The 21,204-nt window shown below is 43.9% G+C and overlaps 1 protein-coding gene across 5 annotated transcripts in view; it reads left to right on the top strand.

Annotated features, from left to right (window-relative positions):
• The window catches only part of LOC118358121 (cAMP-specific 3',5'-cyclic phosphodiesterase 4D-like), a 274,906-nt gene extending 255,078 nt beyond the window's left edge, over positions 1–19,828 (top strand). For all 5 annotated transcript variants that reach the window (XM_052478598.1, XM_052478599.1, XM_052478600.1 and 2 more), the window contains exons 6-14: positions 5,733–5,845; positions 11,591–11,684; positions 11,912–12,090; positions 12,289–12,387; positions 12,469–12,633; positions 12,806–12,905; positions 14,101–14,255; positions 14,439–14,744; positions 14,837–19,828. In XM_052478598.1, the coding sequence (XP_052334558.1) occupies positions 5,733–5,845; positions 11,591–11,684; positions 11,912–12,090; positions 12,289–12,387; positions 12,469–12,633; positions 12,806–12,905; positions 14,101–14,255; positions 14,439–14,744; positions 14,837–15,313 (1,688 nt within the window). In that variant the 3' untranslated portion in view covers positions 15,314–19,828. The remainder of the gene's footprint in view (positions 1–5,732; positions 5,846–11,590; positions 11,685–11,911; positions 12,091–12,288; positions 12,388–12,468; positions 12,634–12,805; positions 12,906–14,100; positions 14,256–14,438; positions 14,745–14,836) is intronic.
• Positions 19,829–21,204: the final 1,376 nt, after the last annotated feature.

Raw genomic sequence — 21,204 nt, 5'->3', positions numbered from 1 at the left:
ATGTCAGTAGGTCCCATACTATGTCAGTAGGTTCCATACTATGTCAGTAGGTCCCATACTATGTCAGTAGGTCCAATACTATGTCAGTAGGTCCCATACTATATCAGTAGGTCCCATACTGTGTAAGTAGGTCCCTTACTATATCAGTAGGTCCCATACTATGTCAGTAGGTCCCATACTGTGTCAGTAGGTCCCATACCATGTTGGTAGGTCCAATACTATGTCAGTAGGTCCCATACTATATCAGTAGGTCCCATACTGTGTCAGTAGGTCCCATACCATGTCGGTAGGTCCCATACTCTGATAACAGTTCTCATACTCTGTCCCATATCCTGCTCCTCTCATTCTCAGAGTGCTGTAGATCTTGTATTTGGGCCATACATATCCAAGCTAGAATCCACAGGCTCTTATTGCCCTGTTAAAACAAAACACGTGTGACAAGCCAAACCCATGTACAGTATTCACTAGTGTAAGGTGCCATGACATTCAAAACCTCCTTTTCTCACAAAACATTCCACTATCTACCCGGGAACATGTGTAGCACACAGTGTGTGAATAATTTATGAACTTGCACTATATTTAGAAATTATTAGAGTGCATCCATTATGGCCCTGGCCATAAAAGATAGTGTGAGTCATGGGACTGATTGTTTGAGAGAATTGACTACTTGTAATTCATGTGAAGGCCTGTGCTGGCAGTGTCATCCTTGCCTGGGTCCCAGTATCTTTAGCTAATCCACTCTCTGTGCTTGCTCCATGTCATGTTGCATCTTCAAATATGAACATTGTATCGAAGCTTGAGGAGAACAGAGGATTTGGTCCGGATTCATTACCCTCACAGCTATTCTCCAATCATAATGATTATGCAAATACTGAAACTCTTTTCTCCACAGAACGCGTTGGTATCTGGTTTCTAAGCAACCATATTTTGTTTTGTCAAGATGAAGCCAGCCTGTCAAAAGTTGCTTGCTCAGTCTAAATTCTCAAACTGAATACATACTGCAAATCCAACCACAAAACGTCTTAGTTTTGATTTTAAGCCTCAAAATACAACATGTTTTTTTAGCTAACAGCTAAATGTTTAAAAAAAAACTTTGTTTTACATTCTAATTCCATTTTTTGAGGCTCCACATGTTATGTTTGTTATTTCCAACAACCAATGAGCAATTCTCTCGTAAATCCAGTGCCGAAAGGCCAGCCTCTTTGGGAATGACAAGGATTGTCAAGGAGTGAAATTTGATCTAAAGATTCTGGTGCTATCCTGCTGAGAAGGACAATAAAGGAGGTCATGTAGAACCGTCCAATTGGGACATGGAGAGGCCAATGGGGCATTAGACGAGCCCTGCCATGAGTTGCACATGACATTTAGGCTGTTCTCTTTCAGCTCCGTCCCCCTCCTCCCTCCCCTATCACTTTATTTATTAGACATCTGTCCATCAATGTATCGATTGGTTGGTGTTTGAAGACGGCTATTTTTAGTGTGGGATAAGAATAGACTGGATGAGGAGAATAGACCAATGAAGAGTGCTGTAGCTGTGTGAACTCTGACCCGAGGAGAAAAGATAACGCTAGTCTTGTGATCCAGACCAGGTGGCGAGGGAATGGAACAGCTGTCCGTTTATTAATGGTTAATTGCATTCTTGTTACCATTGCATTCTTGTTACCATTGCATTCTTGTTACCCCTGCACACATCTATTGCTATGGGCACAAGCATTGTTCATGACACAAACTGTTCACACCCCTCTTGTTGGCCCCTCTTGTTGGCGCATTTATTGCAATGCTATACATTTTGGGATGGAGACTTTTTGCCATTTTAAAGCTAATTTCCTGCAATTCTATTCATTTTGCATGTCTTATGTGTGTTCATGTCATATTTGAGTGACTCAAACATTAAAACAAAATCAATGGGCTAAAAAAAACATAGCTAAAAAATGTTAGCTGACTAATTGATCTGGACATTTCTGACGAGTTATAAATGTCTCTCTACGATCTGCAATGACTGACATGACAAGAGGAAAACTGGTGATGCACAAAACCAATTTTCAAAATTGCACCTTGTGCATTCTGCTATTACAACTTCAGAAGCCCCGCCGTTTGGGAACCACTGGTATAAAGGGACAAAGTATCGCCGTGTAGCTGTAGCTCTCAAATTAGTTTCCTTCTGCTTTTATCTCATGAAGATTGGACATAAAATATAATGGATTTAAACCAATTTGGGTTTTGGTTTCATTGTGGCGAAGTTGGTAGAGCAAGGCGCTTGCAACACCAGGATGGTGGGTGTGATTCCCACAGGGGACCAGCACAAACAAGTATGAAAATGTATGAACTCACTACAAGTCACTAAAGTCACTACAGGTCCTTATTAAAGCATGGCGGTAGGTACAGGATTACCCCTCTCCTACTTCCAGTCCAGCTCCAGTGTTCCTAGCTGCACCGGTCCAGTGTTTGGCAGCAGCCTGCTGTCTGTGCAGCAGAGTGGTCTCTCTGTGCGCTGGTGTCTGATGTCGCACTAAGCATGAGAAGAATGTCATTGACGTCAGTGCAGTCTCTGTCAGAGAGTGTGGCACCCCAGCCACAGAGAGAGAGAGAGAGAGAGAGAGAGAGAGAGAGAGAGAGAGAGAGAGAGAGAGAGAGAGAGAGAGAGAGAGAGAGAGAGAGAGAGAGAGAGAGAGAGAGAGAGAGAGAGAGAGAGAGGCACCCCTGCCATTGAGAGAGAGAGAGAGAGAGAGAGAGAGAGAGAGAGAGAGAGAGAGAGAGAGAGAGAGAGAGAGAGAGAGAGAGAGAGAGAGAGAGAGAGAGAGAGAGAGAGAGAGAGAGAGAGAGGCACCCCTGCCATTGAGAGAGAAAGAGAGGGATGCAGAGAGGGAGATGTAAAAGAGTTGAGCTTGAAAGACAAAGGAGAATGACAGAGAGATTTAGGGCCAGTTACAGTGATGCAATGCTGATGTTTGAGGCTTGCTGGGAAAATTACTGTACATGTTGCACACACATAGCCTATACTGTACTCATGTAGGGAACGTTCCTTACTTTGAACCGTATTACTGTACATTTGGCACATAGTACATATGCAGACACCAGTGGCAGTCGGTGCCATTTAAGATTAGGGAGGACAACACATTTGTTTTATGAGCATGGTCTTATTTTTATAACACCATATTGGATGACTGTTTATAACTGTTTTTTGAGTTTAAAAAAAGTAGTCACAGACTACTTTGTGTCAAAGTTTAACAAGGACTCTCTAATCCTCACCAGTGTCATGTCATGATCAAAGATATGTTCAAGAGCCTCACATACAGTATATTGTTGGTCAATGTGCTGCCACAGAATGAATTGTGAGAAGGGCCTCAAAAAAGCTTTATATACCAGCTGCAAGAAAAGTTATATACATTATTGAAACAATGTTGCAATTGTTTGTGAGAATTCCAACAGGTGTGGTTCCCATGGGGCAAAGATTCTATTTGGGGAAAGGTTCCTGTGGGGGTTGCCATGGAAGCCAAGAAGGGGAGTGAGGTGTGTGTGTGTGTGTGTGTGTGTGTGTGTGTGTGTGTGTGTGTGTGTGTGTGTGTGTGTGTGTGTGTGTGTGTGTGTGTGTGTGTGTGTGTGTGTGTGTGTGTGTGTGTGTGTGTGTGTGTGTGTGTGTGTGTGTGTGTGTGTGTGTGTACAGTATGTGGGGGTCTGGAAAATGTTTTGAAAATTATCCAAATGTGTTTTGTGTGTTCAGATGCCGTGTAGACAAAGTCGTGGAACCTTATGACAATCAGATTAAATGAACTACATTTCTCAGAGAGAAAACTTGTACATCGGTTCAATTCGACCGGAACACAGCAAGAGGGTTAATTGGGTTTTGAGAAGGTGACACACTCTACTAATGAATGACTGAGAGAGGCTTCAGTGCATTGCTTACATTTGCAATGGAAATAAGGAATATAGAATATAATAGAAATTACAAATATTTGATACACTGCTATTTGAGGTTTGAAAGGGGTTAGAATAGACTACTGATACCTCACCCGATCATTGTTTGAAATTGTCTGACTTTACAATCATTATTCAGAGATTATTCCTCTATAAAAAGCATCACTACCCATAAATCTCTTTCTCAGTCATCTGTCTCAGACACATACTGCATACGATACATCAGAGAAACTGCAGTCACTTGAAGGGTCTGGGAAAAACCTGTGAAGCTCTGTCTCTTTCTCCTCTCTCTCCCTCTCTTTTTCTTCATCCCTCTTTCTCTTTGTCTCCTTTTATCTGTCCACCTATTTTCCCTCACCCTTCTCTCTTTCTCCTTTGAATGGACACGCCAACTCCAGCTCCACTGCCTCATACTCCAGGCCGGGCTTTCTGTGGGGTCCTCCCCTATCCACAGTGCAGTCCTCTCAGGCTTTAGGTACAGCTCTGAGGAAGAGCAGCGATCTGCCGTCTGGATACCAGGGATGCTACACACACATCATCTATAGGACGGAGCCCAGACTCAACACACACTCATTGGATTATAGCGTTGGCATGTAGCGTTTCTGCTGCAGGGAGGCTGAGGCAGAGTGATGTGTTACGGTTAGCTCTCCATCTGGTGTGTGTGTGATTTGTGTGTGTGTGTGCGGTAAGCGCGCACCCCACAGCTAGCCAGTCAGTCAGTCAGCCAGCCAGCCAGCCAGCCAGCCAGCCAGCCAGCCAGCCAGCCAGCCAGCCTGCCAGCCAGGCAGCCAACCAGCATGCTACAGTGTGCTCCCCTTTGTTCCAGCCTGGTGATGAAACCCTCCTGGTTGTGAGATTCTGGACAGCGTCTGGACCTACTGCCCCTCCTCCACCCCCATCCCTCCCTCCTCTCATCTATCCCTCTGTCTCTCCATCCTTCTCCTGGGCAGACATGGGCCTGCTATCCAGACTGCACTTCATCCTTCCCATGGGCAGACATGGGCCTGCTATCCCTCTGTCTCTCCATCCTTCCCCTGGGCAGACATGGGCCTGCTATCCCTCTATCTCTCCATCCTTCCCCTGGGCAGACATGGGCCTGCTATCCAGACTGCACTTCATCCTTCCCCTGGGCAGACATGGGCCTGCTATCCCTCTGTCTCTCCATCCTTCCCCTGGGCAGACATGGGCCTGCTATCCAGACTGCTCTTCATCCTTCTCCATGACTGGAATTATATCTCTTCTATGGACTGTATACTGAACCTCAGACACACACATCACTGAGAGACTGGAATTCTGTGTGTTGTTGTGCGTATGTGTGTGTCTGTGTGTGTGTTTGTCTTTGTCTCTGTTTTGGTGTTGTATCTTATCCAAACCTAAGGGGCACTCTCCATATTCTCAGTCTCTGCTGTGATTTTAACTGTTGCTGTATTAGGGGTGCTTGGGCTTCAACAGCCTGGTGCAGGGTTTTGGGCTAGGTTTAGGTTCCAGGACTATACGCCCCTGTCATTCCTCCAAAGGTTTGGACAGTAGGACTATTGGACACGGAGGGGGGTCTCTGGGGTAGCTTTCAGGACTCTAAGCACCTCTGGTCTCACCCTATCAGGGTGTCTGTCTTGGGGTGGAAATCAGACTTGTGACTTGGCCTCTCTCACTCTCCTACTGGCCCCTCTGCACCAGTATGAAGAGTCACCCATGCGTCCACTCGGGGCATCTCAGCATTGCTGTGTGTGGGGAGGCAGACCGCGGGCCAGCAGTCTGCGCTAGCCCCCTGAAGCGCCTCCGTACTGACCCCCTGCCCCCCTGTCTTGCCCCCCCAGAGGAGGCCTATCAGAAACTGGCCACTGAGACGCTGGAGGAGCTAGACTGGTGCCTGGACCAGCTGGAGACCTTGCAGACCAGACACTCAGTCGGCGAGATGGCCTCCAACAAGGTAAGGACAAGAACCTTTTACTTATTATTGTGTGTCATATTTAGTTGCGTTTGAGTCTTTGTTTAAAAAAACATGGAGGTGAGATCTTTCACAATCAAGATTGTTGGCTTCCTACACTGTTGGGGAACAAACTTTGACCAGTGTCTTGAGGTCAGAACCTCTTTTCCCAGAGAGATCTAGTAAAGTGTGTCATCTATCTATGGAATGATGTGTCCATTTGACCAGGGCGCTCCTGTGGGCTGTGAGTGTCTGGAACTACATGATCCATGTTGCCAAATACTGGGTTTTTCCTTACTGTACTGTTCTGTGTATCCAGTTATGCTAGAGGAAAGGTCTGTTGAGGTAATGTAAGGATTGACTATCCATCTTTTCACGCATACCTGTGCATAACTGAAGTGTTTTGGAACTACACTACACTACACTGCAATGCATTCGGTCCCTCTCAGCTGGGAACATGACACTACTGTATGGAGTGACCATTGACAGGTAGCCTAGAGGTTAGAGAGGAGGAGGGCCTGCCACCAGAGAGTTGCCTGAGTTGGGAGCTTGACAGCTTTTCAAATGTGTTCTAGCCAAACTGCCATCTTGAATTCATAACTGGATTGATTGTGAGGAAGGATACAAGGAGAGGGAAGTGACTTTAGACTATTGATATGCACCCCGAGTACCCCCATTCTCTCTCTCTCTCTCTCTCTCTCTCTCTCTCTCTCTCTCTCTCTCTCTCTCTCTCTCTCTCTCTCTCTCACTCACTCACTCACTCACTCACTCACTCACTCACTCACTCACTCACTCACTCACTCACTCACTCACTCACTCACTCACTCACTCACTCACTCACTCACTCACTCAGACCTATTCCTCCTCCTTCTACAACAGTAGTATCTGTACTAAAATGGATAATGATATAATGAATCATACTGTCTTTCACATGGTATGGGGAGATCCATTGTATCAGTATCTGTTGCTGTATCTAGCGTTATCATGCAGGGAAGGGAGATGTGCACGGAGAGTGCTCGGCTCGGCTCTCTCCAGCATGGGCCTGACGCCCTGCATGCTGAGCAGCTCTGGGCTCTGCTGGAGAGGCTGCCTCCCTGGCTGGTGATGTCACACCCCATGATGTCACAATAGGGTAGATGGGCGCAAGATAAAGGAGAGGCAGGTCGGACAGACAAAAGGACACAGTCAGACACCGATCCTGTAGCTGTAACACTTGCAGATGGTAGTACAGCCACAGACAGACAGATATGCATTGGCCCTATACAGGGGTGAGAAACACAGGCTATACACAGGCTATATGTCACCCTGTCTTATATGAGCGGCTAGCACACACAGCTATCCCTGGTTTCCATAGCAACACACCTAGTTGGCTTGCCGTCTCACTCCAGTGAACACACACACACGACAGACAGACGGGCTATGTTACTCTCCGAGAACACACCATGTACACAACTGTCACTCCTCCTGGGTTATTATCAACCTCTGACATGGCTATTTTTTGACTAAAACATCAACATGAAGTATTTCATTTTGGTGATCCAGAACAGTATCAGTATCATCCACATACCATTGTGTTATTTTGTGCTGTTTGTATTCACTACATGCAATTATAGCAGGTTGTAACATGTGCATTAGCTATACAAGGCTTAGGTAAAACGCAGAACACAGGCTGGGGAGGGTCAAAAGATGTAGAGGGTGGAATTGCATGTATTGTATGTAATGGTGACATCACTGTTATTGTGACGAGTGATCTCATTCGCTGGACCCAGCTGGCCTCGAGCATTATTTTCCCCCCACCTATTTGATGATGTCAGTATCACATGCCATTATTGTCTCTGATCCATCCTGAAGTTGAAGAAAGACATAATGGGTATTGGTATTTGCAAGGGGCATGTTGTATTAATAAGGGGCATGTTGTGTTAATAAGGGGCATGTTGTGTTAATAAGGGGCATGTTGTATTAATAAGGGGCATGTTGTATTAATAAGGGGCATGTTGTATTAATAAGGGGCATGTTGTATTAATAAGGGGCATGTTGAGTTAATAAGGGGCATGTTGTGTTAATAAGGGGCATGTTGTATTAATAAGGGCCATGTGTGCCATTATATACCATTATGTTGTACACGGTGTAGGTGATGTACATGTTGTTAGCTTTTACATACACACACACTTTCTTTTCCTTCACCTAGGAAAGGGAAATCTGCCACCAGAATAAATGTTAGAGATCAAAAAATAGCTCTAGATATGAGATCCATTTCGACTGGGTCTATATTCAGTAGGGAATTGCTGTTTTGTGCCACAATTCCCCAAAACAAATTTTCTACCTAAAGGTGGGTGTTTCAAACCTATTTGCTGAGTTAACAATAGCAGACTGCCTAGCTAGCCGGCCTGTGTGCTTGCCTGTTTTGTGGGCCTGTGACGGCCTGTTCCTAGTCTCCCGGACACAGGCGGAGGCGCTATATCTCTCTTAACGGGAGACCAGCAGTCTCAGCTGCTCCAGCGCTGCTACCCACAATGCCTTCAGGGACCCAAGGTGGAAGGTCATCTGAGACATGACCTGTTCCAAAAAAGCCAAAGCAATTATATTGCCTCTGTATGCTATCTACTGAGAGGGTATTTTGATTGGTCCAAGGCTTAACTTAACTTAACTTTTTTAGGTAGGAAACGCATAGTGTTGTCGTCTTTTAGTGTATGCCCCACGAATATAGTTTACAATTAATTAAGGTGGCATGTTTTTTAAGCAGATAAATAGCCTGTTCTCATTTCCTCTGTTAATGCCTGTCAGTGTGTTCTGACTACCGCACATCCATACTGCATCCGAGCTGCTTCAGAAGCACACATACAGTACAGTGTTCATGTACCCAACCCCAGTTCAGAGAAAACACAGCCAGGCTATTGCTCATCATAAAAGTCAGGCCCAAAGACATGTCCCAAATGGCACTCTATACCCTATATTCAGATTGTCTATCTTAATTTGATCACTCTGTTGTCGCAGAGAAATTTCCTGCGCTAGTAGCGTATCAACCCCTACAAAAATAGCCATTAATTATAATCCACATAATAATTCACATGTCCTGTTGCTGCAGGACTATTTTCTTAATGCAAGAAACTGCTTTGCAGTGCTAGCTGTGCCACTATCGCGCTCCAGCGACTCCTGTGGCGGGCCGAGCGCATGCATGCTGACACGATCGCCAGGTGTATGGTGTTTTCTCCGACACATTGGTGCGGCTGGCTTTCAGGTTAAGCAGGCATTGTGTCAAGAAGCAGTGCGACTTGGCTGTGTCGTGTTTCAGGGGACACACAGCTCTCGACCTTCGCCTCTCCCGAGTCCGTACGGGAGTTGCAGCGATGGGACAAGACTGTAACTACCAATTGGATTCCATGAAATTGGGGAGAAAAGGGGAGACAAAAACTAAAGATAGGCCTCATAGTCAAACAAATAGAATACAGCATCATTTATGACCCTGAATGAAGTGCCACACAGTATTCTCTGTGCTGTACAAACTGTCCCATTCAGACATGTTCCAGACAGCCCAGTGACTGACCCTCGCGCCTTGTGCAAATTGAATGGGATTTATAAATGTATTACACATATTATTTTCTGTGGTCTTCTCTGACTCAACTCCCAGGAAATTAACCCGAACTATCTCCAGTGTGAATATTGCATGACCAGGATGAGACCATCGCCGCTTCCAGCAACAGTGTCCCACAGATTACCTCAGCTAGATGACACACATCAAGAGTACACTCACACTCATGACACACAACGCGCAGTAGTGCCATCAAACACATGCACACACACACAGTACACGCATACAGTATGTCCCCATCCCGCTGCACTGCAGAATTCAAATACCTCCAACCTCAACCAATCACACAGAGAGATGAGCTCACTCTGCTCTAGCCCAGCCAATCAGCTCTGGTGATCAAGCACACTGTTTTCTCGATCCTCTCCCTGATAGGCTGCGTGTGTGTGTGGGTGAGGGCAGCAGCCCGTGTGGTTAACATAGGAGTGTGTGTGAGGGGCAGAGGCAGCCTTATTTAGAAGTCGTTGAGAGGAGAGCTTCTCTCTCCAGGACCACTGGCAGCATCCAGGCATCCTCCTCTCACGTCATCTATTATTCACACCTCCCAGTAGTGTCTTTGGTGTGTGTGTACGGGTTTTACTGTGAGTGTGTTTGTCCGTGTGTGCGGGAGGATGCTCTCACCAGAACCACGGGCAGCCAAACGCTGTCCCCAGCTTCCCTAGAGCGCAGCGCTCCAGTCAAAACCCTGGACTATGGCTTTCCCCATGCAGAGGAACGACGCAGAGGAAGAGGCAGATATGACTGACCCTGTTCAGTGAATGGATCTGCAACACACCTCAAGGTCCCTCTTATTCTGGGACTCTACTTTCGCTGTGTTGAGCTGCTTTTGCTGGAGGTGTTGTTTTTGTTCCTCTCCCTCTTTGTTGGCGGTTCTGTCATTCTGCACTGTAGCTGGCTCTCGTCTGCCTGTTCTGTTTATATTTGGACCACATATTGATTTTTTCTCTCAAAATGCCTGAGGTCAACTACCTGCACTCTGTGGCCTGGGGATTTCTAAAGGTAAGATGTCAGGTGGATTTTTTTTCTTCAAAATACCATGAATATGTATTTTTCTGATAAAGCAAGTCGTTATTCCTCCGATGAGGTGAGAATGATGTCCTTGCCAGATGAAGGAAAAGCAAGGCTTGTCCCTGACAAAACCGGTGGACTTTGTTTATTTGAGCTGCAAAGAGAGAGACAAACGTGTTGTTGGACGTGGGTGTGCAGTCTGTGGCTCTGATATAGATAGCCGCCAATTGTTTTGATGCTCTTACTACTGGCTGCATGTTCACAGGACTTATAGATTATAGTATACAAGGGCCAGGTTTTTTTTTTTGTATGAAAATGCAGGGATAGAGATATGTTGTATGTGAAAGGTGATCGAGTGCGTTGGTAAATATTTATAGGGCTGTATATCAATGGCAGTCACTTTAACAAAGAGTCTTATGTCAAAGTCCAACTGCACAGTAAGTACTATGGGTTTATAATGGCCTCTGATATTGATCTATATTGACCATTCACATACATTATGCATGCTGGCTCCCTAACGCGGGGCGCCACAATTGCCAGGTTGAGAATGAAATGTAAATGTGTGTGTATTCAGATAGTGTCAGCACCACAGCCTTCAGCCTGGTTTCACAAATCACTGTTGTTTTACGAGTTCTCCTCCACCTTCCTCTTATTGTCCTCCAAATCAAAGACCACATCTACATTTGGGTCTGCCACTCCAATCAGGAGAGAGGGAGCGAGCGACGGAGAGACAGAGGGAGAATGATAGTGGTTGACAAAGAATTGGGTTACCGATGACATCAGAACTGTGGCTAGTGGGGGGGAGCAGCGGGTATCTCACCTGCTCTGTACCGCTTCTAGCCTCTCAACTGTGTGTGTGTGCGTGTGTCATAGCACGCTGTAGTAGTATTGATTAAAGTGTGGAGTCTCATAGTGTCTGCCATTTCCCTTCTAAAATACTTTTCGGCCTTTATAAATGACTTTGGCCCTCAATGGCAGATATGGTCAGAGTGAATGCTCCAATATGTGCTCCAGGATTCCACCATCTTTGTCCCAAGTCATACAAAATCACGAGTGACACATCCAGTGCAGAATATAACTCAATTTTCCCTGTTTTACTACAAACTCTAACCCCTTCTCTCTGCGTTTTTGTCTGTCTGTGTGTTGTGTTCCAGTTCAAGAGAATGTTGAACAGGGAGCTCAGCCACCTGTCTGAGATGAGCCGCTCTGGGAACCAGGTGTCGGAGTTCATCTCCAGTACCTTCCTGGGTGAGTGACCACAGTGACCCCTGGGCTCCTCCCTGCTCATCTGGGGCCCTGTAGAGGCAGGATCTGTGTCCCAAATGGCACCCTATCTCCTATATAACCCAGTACTTTTGACCAGGTCTCATAGGCCGTATTTTGTGTTGTTAATACAGACAGTTTGGACATCCCACTCACGGTCTCTTGTTCTATGTTTTTAACACATAGTCCCTTCTTTATTGTGTTTGACACAGACAAGCAGCACGAGGTGGAGATGCCAACTCCGCAGACGCAGAAGGAGAAGGAAGACAAGAAGAACAGGCCCATGTGTCAGATCAGTGGGGTGAAGAAACTGCAGCACAGCTCCAGCCTCACCAACTCAAACATACCCCGCTTCGGAGTCAAGACAGAGACAGAAGACGAACTGGCTAAGGTGGGCAGCAGTGGGAGAAAGGGGGAGGAGAGGGATTGGGAGGAGACATGAAGAGAGAGGGTAAAGGTCAGAAAATTGAGGGACAGAAAGAGATTGATGGGAGGGGTAGAGAAAGAGGGGAAGACAGACAGAGCGATTCTCTTAAACAGATGTTTACTACTGTATATTGGTGTGTGAAGGGTTGGTTTCCCTTTGCAGGAGCTGGAGGATGTAAATAAATGGGGCCTTAATGTTTTCAAAGTCACTGAGTTCTCTGGGAACAGGCCCCTGACCGTCATGATGCACACTATATTCCAGGTAATCATCACATTTGATCTGCTCTATTTTTGTTGATTGTACTTACATGAATACACAATAATGTTTTGCTTTTTCTTATAGGAGAGAGACTTGTTAAAAACGTTCAAAATTCCACTTGACACCTTTATAACATACCTGATGACCTTAGAAGACCATTACCATGGCGACGTGGCCTACCACAACAACATCCATGCTGCTGATGTCACCCAGTCCACTCACGTGCTGCTATCCACCCCCGCTCTAGAGGTTGGACCCCTCAATCAATCAGTCAATCGATTCATCAGTTACATACTTCAGTTTTTATTTGTCAGATTGTAACTGACAGATTTTGGATTGCTGTTATTTGGTGTGTTACTCACCATCTTATCATGTTTGAATGGCTGGTGTGACCCTGTACTGTCCTCTCTGCTGTTCCCAGGCTGTGTTCACCGACCTGGAGATCCTAGCTGCCATATTCGCCAGTGCTATTCATGACGTTGACCACCCTGGAGTCTCCAACCAGTTCCTCATCAACACTAGTGAGTCTGAGTACAGGCCTGACTTAATAGCTACGCCAATGGCTGGCTGGTGCACACGCATGCACACACACACACATACACATAAAAGCCACTCATCAGAGCATGCACGAAAATGTAGACACACACACGTGCCCACCCCTACACACATGCACACACTTGAATGAACTGCAGAGATCAATGATGGATGCCCTCTGTCTCTCCTGCGCATCTGGGATCAACACTCACGAGATTCAACCACCCATGTGCACACACACCAGATACCTTCCCCCTCCCAGCTCTGGGACAAATGCTTGTTCTTGGAAGCTCTAAGTACAACAGGAATTGCATCACATACTGTAGAATGCAGTACCAAATAGTATAGTGTAAACACTAGCTTCATTACAAGTGGAAATAGTGTCCTTATTCTACAAATGATCGACCTCTGCAGATGTGTTAAAGAGATTCTCTGGCACTTTTGTATGCTTTTTAGCTGGTAGTTCCGAAACCAATTGTGTACTACGTCACATATGTGCACCACATCATTGCTTTCTATCTCTCTCTCGCTCTGCTGTGTGTGCATCTTGCTAGCTGTCACTCAGATGGCGAGGGGCTGAAGCTCATTGGCTAGAACTCAAATTACTAGGGGGCTAGCCCACGTAGGGGAAATGTAGGGAAAATGGCTCAGCACAGCTTCCAGATAAACAGTCACTTTCAAACTAGGGATTTCATGGCTAATTGATGTAAGCCTGTAATTGTGCTCATAGATTAAGCATGTTTATAAATTGGGTCATTCTGAATGCTCGTTGGCTGAAAGATGTGGTATATGAGACAATATACCACGGGTATGACGCAAAACTACTTGCTCTAATTACATTGGTAACCGGTTCATAATAGCAATAAGGCAGGGGTTTGTGGTATATGGCCAATATATCACAGCTAACGGCCGTGATATATTGTCGTACATAAGAACAGCACTTAGCCATGGCCTTTTTGCTTAAATTAATTACACATTCACACATCAAGCCCAAAGCGGTAGGTTTAAAAAATACTTAGTAGTCTCCAAAGTTCCAGAGCATGTGTTTTAAAGTATATATTTTTGTTTTATTTATTGACTGGTGAGGCAAAGGACCTCAACAACGCCTCTCTGTTTTGTGGATATAATATCACGTTATTTATGTCAAGCATCTGAGTCAGTGTATGTGTGTTTGTCCCCCAGACTCAGAGCTGGCCCTCATGTACAATGACTCGTCAGTCCTGGAGAACCACCACCTGGCTGTGGGCTTCAAGCTGCTTCAGGAAGAGAACTGTGACATCTTCCAGAACCTGACCAAAAAACAACGACAATCACTGCGCAAGATGGTCATCGACATTGTGAGTGACTGGATAATCATCAGTAACCAATACGAACGTCTGTGAAATAGTCTCCACATCAGCATAGAAAATGTCCATGGTTGTACTTGATTGTTTCTGTTAACTTCATATGAAAGTTCTGTTCTATTGCTTTGTCCCTGCCAGTATTGTGACAGCCTGTGTTGCATCTCTGGTGGTCCCCAGGTCCTAGCGACTGACATGTCCAAACACATGAACTTGCTGGCTGACCTAAAGACCATGGTGGAGACCAAGAAGGTGACCAGCTCTGGAGTTCTACTCCTGGACAACTACTCTGACAGGATACAGGTACTGCAGAACATGGTGCACTGTGCGGACCTGAGTAACCCCACTAAGCCCTTGCAGCTGTACCGCCAGTGGACCGATCGCATCATGGAAGAGTTCTTCACCCAGGGGGACAGAGAGAGGGAGAGAGGCATGGAGATCAGCCCTATGTGTGACAAACACAACGCCTCGGTTGAGAAAAGCCAGGTACCCAAACACACCAGACACATTCACAAACACTCGCACATATCCTTACTGTTGTTTTTAACTAAACCTAAGCCTCCCTCTCCTCTCTCCAGGTAGGCTTCATAGACTACATTGTCCACCCTCTATGGGAGACGTGGGCAGACCTGGTGCACCCTGACGCCCAGGACATCCTCGACACTCTGGAGGACAACAGGGAGTGGTACCAGAGCACCATACCCCAGAGCCCCTCACCTACCCTGGACGAGCCTGAGGATATCAGCCGCCCCCTTGGAGGGGACAAGTTCCAGTTTGAACTCACCCTGGAGGAGGATGGGGAGTCGGACACGGAGAAGGACAGTGGCAGCCAACCCGAGGAGGAGGATGAAGAAGAGAATAGTTGTAGTGACTCGAAAACACTCTGTACGCAGGACTCTGAGTCGACAGAGATACCACTGGACGAACAGGTGGGGGAGGATGAGGAGGTGGAAGTGGAAGGAGAATCCTCTTCATCGCAACCATCTGTAGTCGAAGAGGAAGAGGAGGGGGAGGATGATCAGAAGAAGGGAGAGGAGAAAGCAGCCGATACATAGCAGTGTATGGACGGCAACTAAACTGTTCTTCTTAGTAACCAGAGATTATTATTTATAGAGTATTTTGGGGTTTTGTGGATTGTCTGTCTGTTTTTTATATATATATATATATATATGTTTATGGTTCCAAAGCGCACGCTGCTCTCTCACCCCTTGGTCCCTCCTCTCTCCTCATCCTATTGGTCAGCTTCTTAGACACGCTCACTGGTACTTCTACAAGTTTTTTGCACTCAGGAAAAACCTTTTCCATTCACATTTGTACTGGAGTTGTCTGTGTGTTATTTAACGTTAAACCCTGTCCTACTGTGTTGAAGTTACATTAAGGATTTTGATCAGCCGTTTAGAGTGTGTTTAATGCTGTTTATATACAGTATATCTCCTCCTTTCAGCCTTGCCTGACTGATGGCAGTGTTTCTGTGTGTTATTAAGTGCCGTTCTGCAGAAGTTGCTATAGTATATTTTTTTCTTAGTTCTTTGTACTTCTCAGCAAAGCCAGTGAAACAATGTGCTAAGTTGCTGTGTGGTCTGGATGAATGAAAGCCCAACAGGACACGTCACCATGCAGAGAGGAGCTGCAGCACATGGAGAGAAATGCATTGTGGGAATTTATCAAGACACTTTTCTGAAGTTGAAGTCTTCCTTGAAAACCTGACTGAAAAAAAGGCTAAGATCTTACTAATGCTAGGTTTGACCTCTAGAGTTTTTGTATCATAATGTACGTATCTTTTTTAGGTTTTACTTTTGCTATCCTAGGTTTTACTTTTGTTAACAAAAGAAAAAGAGAAGTTACTTGAAAGTCAAGTGAAATCTGTTGATGAGAATACCTAGTCTGCCACTGCTTTTCTGTGTGTAAAAGGGTCATTTTCTAGTTATTGTATTTGGGTTACTATTGGGGAATATTTGCACTCCTTTAAATATATCCAACCTAGCCTCAGGGCAATTCGTAGCATCTGGGACTGACATTTACCCCTTCCATTTAGTATCATATGTTACATTACAAATGGAATAGTGATTGTACAATATTATACACATTGGAGGATGTGTAGTATCACCTGGTCGAACAATATCATACAAATTGTATTAAGTAAGTTATTGTATGTCTTGGAGGATGTATATGTCTTTGTCTGAGACCAGGCTGCTTGTTGTGTTGCAGGAGAATTTACTTTGCTGGTTAGGAGAATTGACAACAAAGCAGTGGTTAACTTGAGCAGGAGCTCACCAGAGCAGAGTACCGGTACACAAAAAGCTTCTACTGCGTGAGCTTCTGTTCATTTGATAGAATATTAGCTCAAATGTATTGTGGAGCTCCTGCACTGAAATATAAACCATACCGCCACCCAAAATGAGTACCAGAACCTATTTCAGTCTAAGTCAAGCACTGCGACAAGAATGTATGTAAAACGTTAGAAGGTCCAGGCTGTGTCACATCCGGCCATTATTGGGAGTTCCATAGGGCGGCGCACATTTGGCCCAGCGTCGTCTGGGTTTTCCCGGAGTAGGCCTTCATTGTAAATATGAATTTGTTCTTAACTGGCTTGCCTCGTTAAGTAAAGGTAAAAAATAAATGACAATACAAGGTAAGAATTAGGTTAAGATTATGTAAAGGGTTGGGGAAGTGTTAGCTAAAATGCTACACATGACTAGATGGTTGCGGTTTACGCCCACCTATCCTTCCCGAGAACCACATTTCGTTTCTGTCTTACACTTCCAGACCATTATTCCATTTGTAGCATAACTGAACTTATCATTTTATGTCAAATAGCAAACGTCTAAATTATGAGTCCAGTCTAATATATCGCCCAATTCCAAATCAACCCCTAGCTCCTACCCTCTGTCTACGCACTTGATCTGAGAGGATTGGATATATATTAAGAGTTTCAAAATCCTCTCATCTACAGGAGTGCCTAGGGGGCAGGTGCTCGGGCTTGATTTGGTCGATTGCATGTTTATCAAAAGTAATTTACACTATAACTCCCATACAACTGTCCCCATGTTTGGTTGTAATAACCATGCAACAATTATTTCCAAGAATGTTTTCGCTGAAAAAAAATGACACATGTTGACATATAGGCCTACTTTACTTTACGTTCAATGACATAATTTTGTCTGACTGACCAGAAGGACGCCTTTAAGTTCTACTTGTTGTGGCCTGCAGTAAATGTGAGCAAATGTCATCCGAGAATGCAATGCTTGTATTGGATATACGAAGCACCTTTGGTTAAAGGGTTGTGGAAGTCTGAGGGGGTTGTTAGCTTTTTTAATATATTGAGTGTGTTGCGACACTTTTTGTGCTAAGCACACAGTAACCTTATTTCCCATTTTCTGTCAATCTTGTCTTCGTTTTCTGATTGTGGTGTAGGGATGTGGTCGATTCTGTTTCTCATTCGGGAAGCAATTTGTTCAAAAATAGTGGTAAGAATATATTTAGCGTTGAAATCCCTCAGATAAAGTAACAGCTTCGTGATATGTCTGAAATATGAAAAGTGACAGTCATTATTACAATTTGTCATGGCTTATAAGAAACAAATCCAATTCCAATTCAATAATTGAAAGATCCTCATTTAAAATAAATGTCTCTTTTCATCTCTTGAATGGGGAACTAATATTACTATCCTGAATTTACTTGGAATGGAATTGACCGCAGCCATTACTGCAGGGCAGTAATATTTACCAACGCACCACATGGTTGATGTTTTCACACGTTAAGAAAATGCCTGTCGTTGTCATGACACTATCCTTTTTGATTTGTTTGTTTTGACCAAGAACACAAGACAATCAGCTCCATGGTGTAGTAGTGGTCTCATAAGAAGTATAGTCGGCTGTAGTTAATGCACTGATGTTTTCATATCTCTCTACTTTTACTATTTGATTTCAACTCGCCAAAACTCACGTGCACATTTAGGCTTGAACGATGCCCTATACACTTAATCCAAGAGACTCTTTCTTTTCCGCATTTTCTATTGTTGTTGTTGTTACAATTGATGTTATTATTTATTGCTATGTTTTTCTATTTGTTGTGTCTTTCTTGCCGTATTAGGGTGGGACAGTAAAGCTTTCACTGCAGCATAGAACGCAGTACAGGCTTGCCAGTTACTATACCCAAATATGCTGTTTTTCTAACTATGTACATACAGTATAAAAAACAAAATGTTAAAATGTAAAATATGACTTGCAGTAATGAACATGACTTTTTAAAGAGTGCTTATTTTAAAAGAAATGTGTCGTTTCTAATGTTTTATTTCATTCTTATTTCCTTGTGCCAAGTTTTTTTCCCCCATTCTCACCGGATGACCTTCCCATAATACAGTTTTTCTGGTTGTATCTCTGTTTACAAACATATATTTATTGTGCTGTAAATACTACCATTACTATTATTATTATTATTCTCCTCATGATGCTGTTTGTTGTAAGTTGATTGACTCATCATCCCTTATGGTGATGGTGTGGCTGTATCATGTCCCTCTTGTTGAGAGAATGTTTATTACACAAAAATGATCCATTGATATCGGTTTTCTGGGAAGCTTGCTTAGAGTGGAGGAGGAGAGGGGAAAGCCAAATTGTTTTCTCGAGGAAGCTGTTCCTTGGCCCATAGGCTGTGCCTTAAATTCAACATGCCATTTTTATGTCTCTCGTTTCTTTTTAATTCTCCTCGTTTGCTGCATTAGAGAGTCTTGGGGTTTGAGCTGACCTCACCCAGACAATGGCCTCCAGTTGTGAAAGGAACTCATTAAATAATGTTGCCTTTTTACTATTACAGCCAAATCAGAAATATTATGTGAACATGGAAAAAAAGGCAGTACGTGCTATACATTAGGTTGTCAAGGTTGAAAACGGAGGTCATGGCTGTGGAGTTCCTGGTCAACTCAGGCCTAAGATCCACTAGATGAGTGGTGGCTTGGCCAAGCTGGATACCTGGGGTTGGTTGGTCCTATGGGGTTATTAAGCACCAAGATTTAGAGACGCATCCACGTGTTCAGTCACTGCTGCATTTATTTAGGCTGAAACACTCACGATGTGTTGCTCATCCATGCTTGGCAAGCACATCTAACCATACAACATGCAATATCTAAAACCACTAGCATCTTTCTGCCTGGAGAGGAGAAGGCTAGTATTTATATAGTAGGGGGGGGGGGTCATCCTAAAAACACATCCTTCGATGGGGACTCTTATTTTGACACACATACTGTAGATTATTAACAGCCATGGACCAATGGAATCAGTGGTTTCTTTTGTCATTCTGTGTTATATTTTTATGGTATGAAAGGAATACACAAACTGTACGTAACTTCAAAAAGGTCTTCAGGACAATTATTTTTGGGTTATGTCTTTAGAATGCCAACTTGTCTTGAAGTTTCACGAGACAATATAAAGTTATTTTAATGGATTCCTTGTAAATTGCAGTCTATTGAATAGTACTGTAGATCATAAACTTTCTGTAAAAAAAATATTTTAAAAAGTGAAGAAAAAATGTTTTTTTATATGCAACAGATTAAATAAAAGCATGGGTTGATTCTGCCTACCCGTTGGTCTCTTCTGTATCATTATAAAGGGAATTGTACGGTATATTTAGTAAAGATAGGCAGGTCGTTCCAACAATTTGGTGCCTTTTGAGAAGTTTAACTTGGTCAAAAAAAAGTTTGATTTCACCTCATTTTAACATTCTGTCATAAAGAGCACACGTTTTCTCACCCCAAGAGGTTAAATAAAATAAAAACACTATAGTCAGTGCCAGTGGAGGATCCTCAAAGGAGGAAGGGGAGGACCATCCTCCTCAGTGAATTTCATAAAAATATTGAAACATTAAAAAAGTTTTTTTTAGATAAATCTATACTAAATATATTCACGTCACCAAATGGTCACACACTGATCTGTTTCACCTGTCTTTATACTTGTCTCCACCCCCCTCCCGTTATCGCTCATCTGCCGCATTTACCCCTGTGTATTTATACCTGTGTTTTGTCTTGTCTTGTCAAGCATACCAGTGTTTTTCCCATACTCCTGTTTTCGCTCTAGTCCCTGTTTTCTAGTTTTCCCGGTTTTGACCATTCTGCCTGCCCTGAGCCTGCCTGCCATTCTGTATCTTATGACACTGCCCTGGATTTACTGACCTCTACTTACCCTGAGCCTGCCTGCTGTTCTGTACCTTTCGAACTCTGCTCTGGATTACTGACCTCTGCCTGCCCTTGACCTGTCGTTTGCCTGCCCCCTGTTTTTGTAATACACTTTTGTTACTTCGAACTGTCTGTATCTGGGTCTTATCCTGAGGTCTGATACAAATAATTGATTAAAATGCACTGTTTTGCAATTAAGGTCTACAGTAGCCTCAACAGCACTCTGTAAGGTAGCACCATGGTGTAGCAGCTAGTTGCTGTCCTCCAACCTATCAGAGCTCTTGCAGCATGAATTTACATTTTGTCCACCCAATCAAAGGATCAGAAAATGTATCCAGCTAGCTAGCGCTGCATTGCATAAAATGTGGTCAGTCGTTGACTCAAAAAGAGAGAAAGACAATCTTTGAAGCATTTTGAATAAATTAATTTCTAAAAAAAAAAGGAAGGAGAATTAAATGAGAGAGAGAGAGATAGCTATATTTTGATGTATTTAAAAAAAAATATTTCACTTAGCTAGCGAATGCAGTTACTCAAATACTTGGCTCAAACAGTAAGGGATGCTATGTTAGCTAGCTGGCTATGGCTATTCAACACTGAAACTCTTTCAAGTCAAGGTAAGCTTTTGGTTTTATTAATTTATTGTCACCGGGGTCCGCTGGTGTAACTGCTAAACAGCTTGCTTACTGTACACTATGATTGTAATAAGTTAATTCTAGTAGCTATGTTTACTAGCTATGACGTTAGCTAATATGGTGACAACGATGTATGCTGTGTGTAGCA

Source organism: Oncorhynchus keta, chromosome 25 (genome assembly GCF_023373465.1).
Source record: "Oncorhynchus keta strain PuntledgeMale-10-30-2019 chromosome 25, Oket_V2, whole genome shotgun sequence".
Taxonomy (NCBI): domain Eukaryota; kingdom Metazoa; phylum Chordata; class Actinopteri; order Salmoniformes; family Salmonidae; genus Oncorhynchus; species Oncorhynchus keta.
This window is presented reverse-complemented; position numbering and strand designations above follow the sequence as displayed.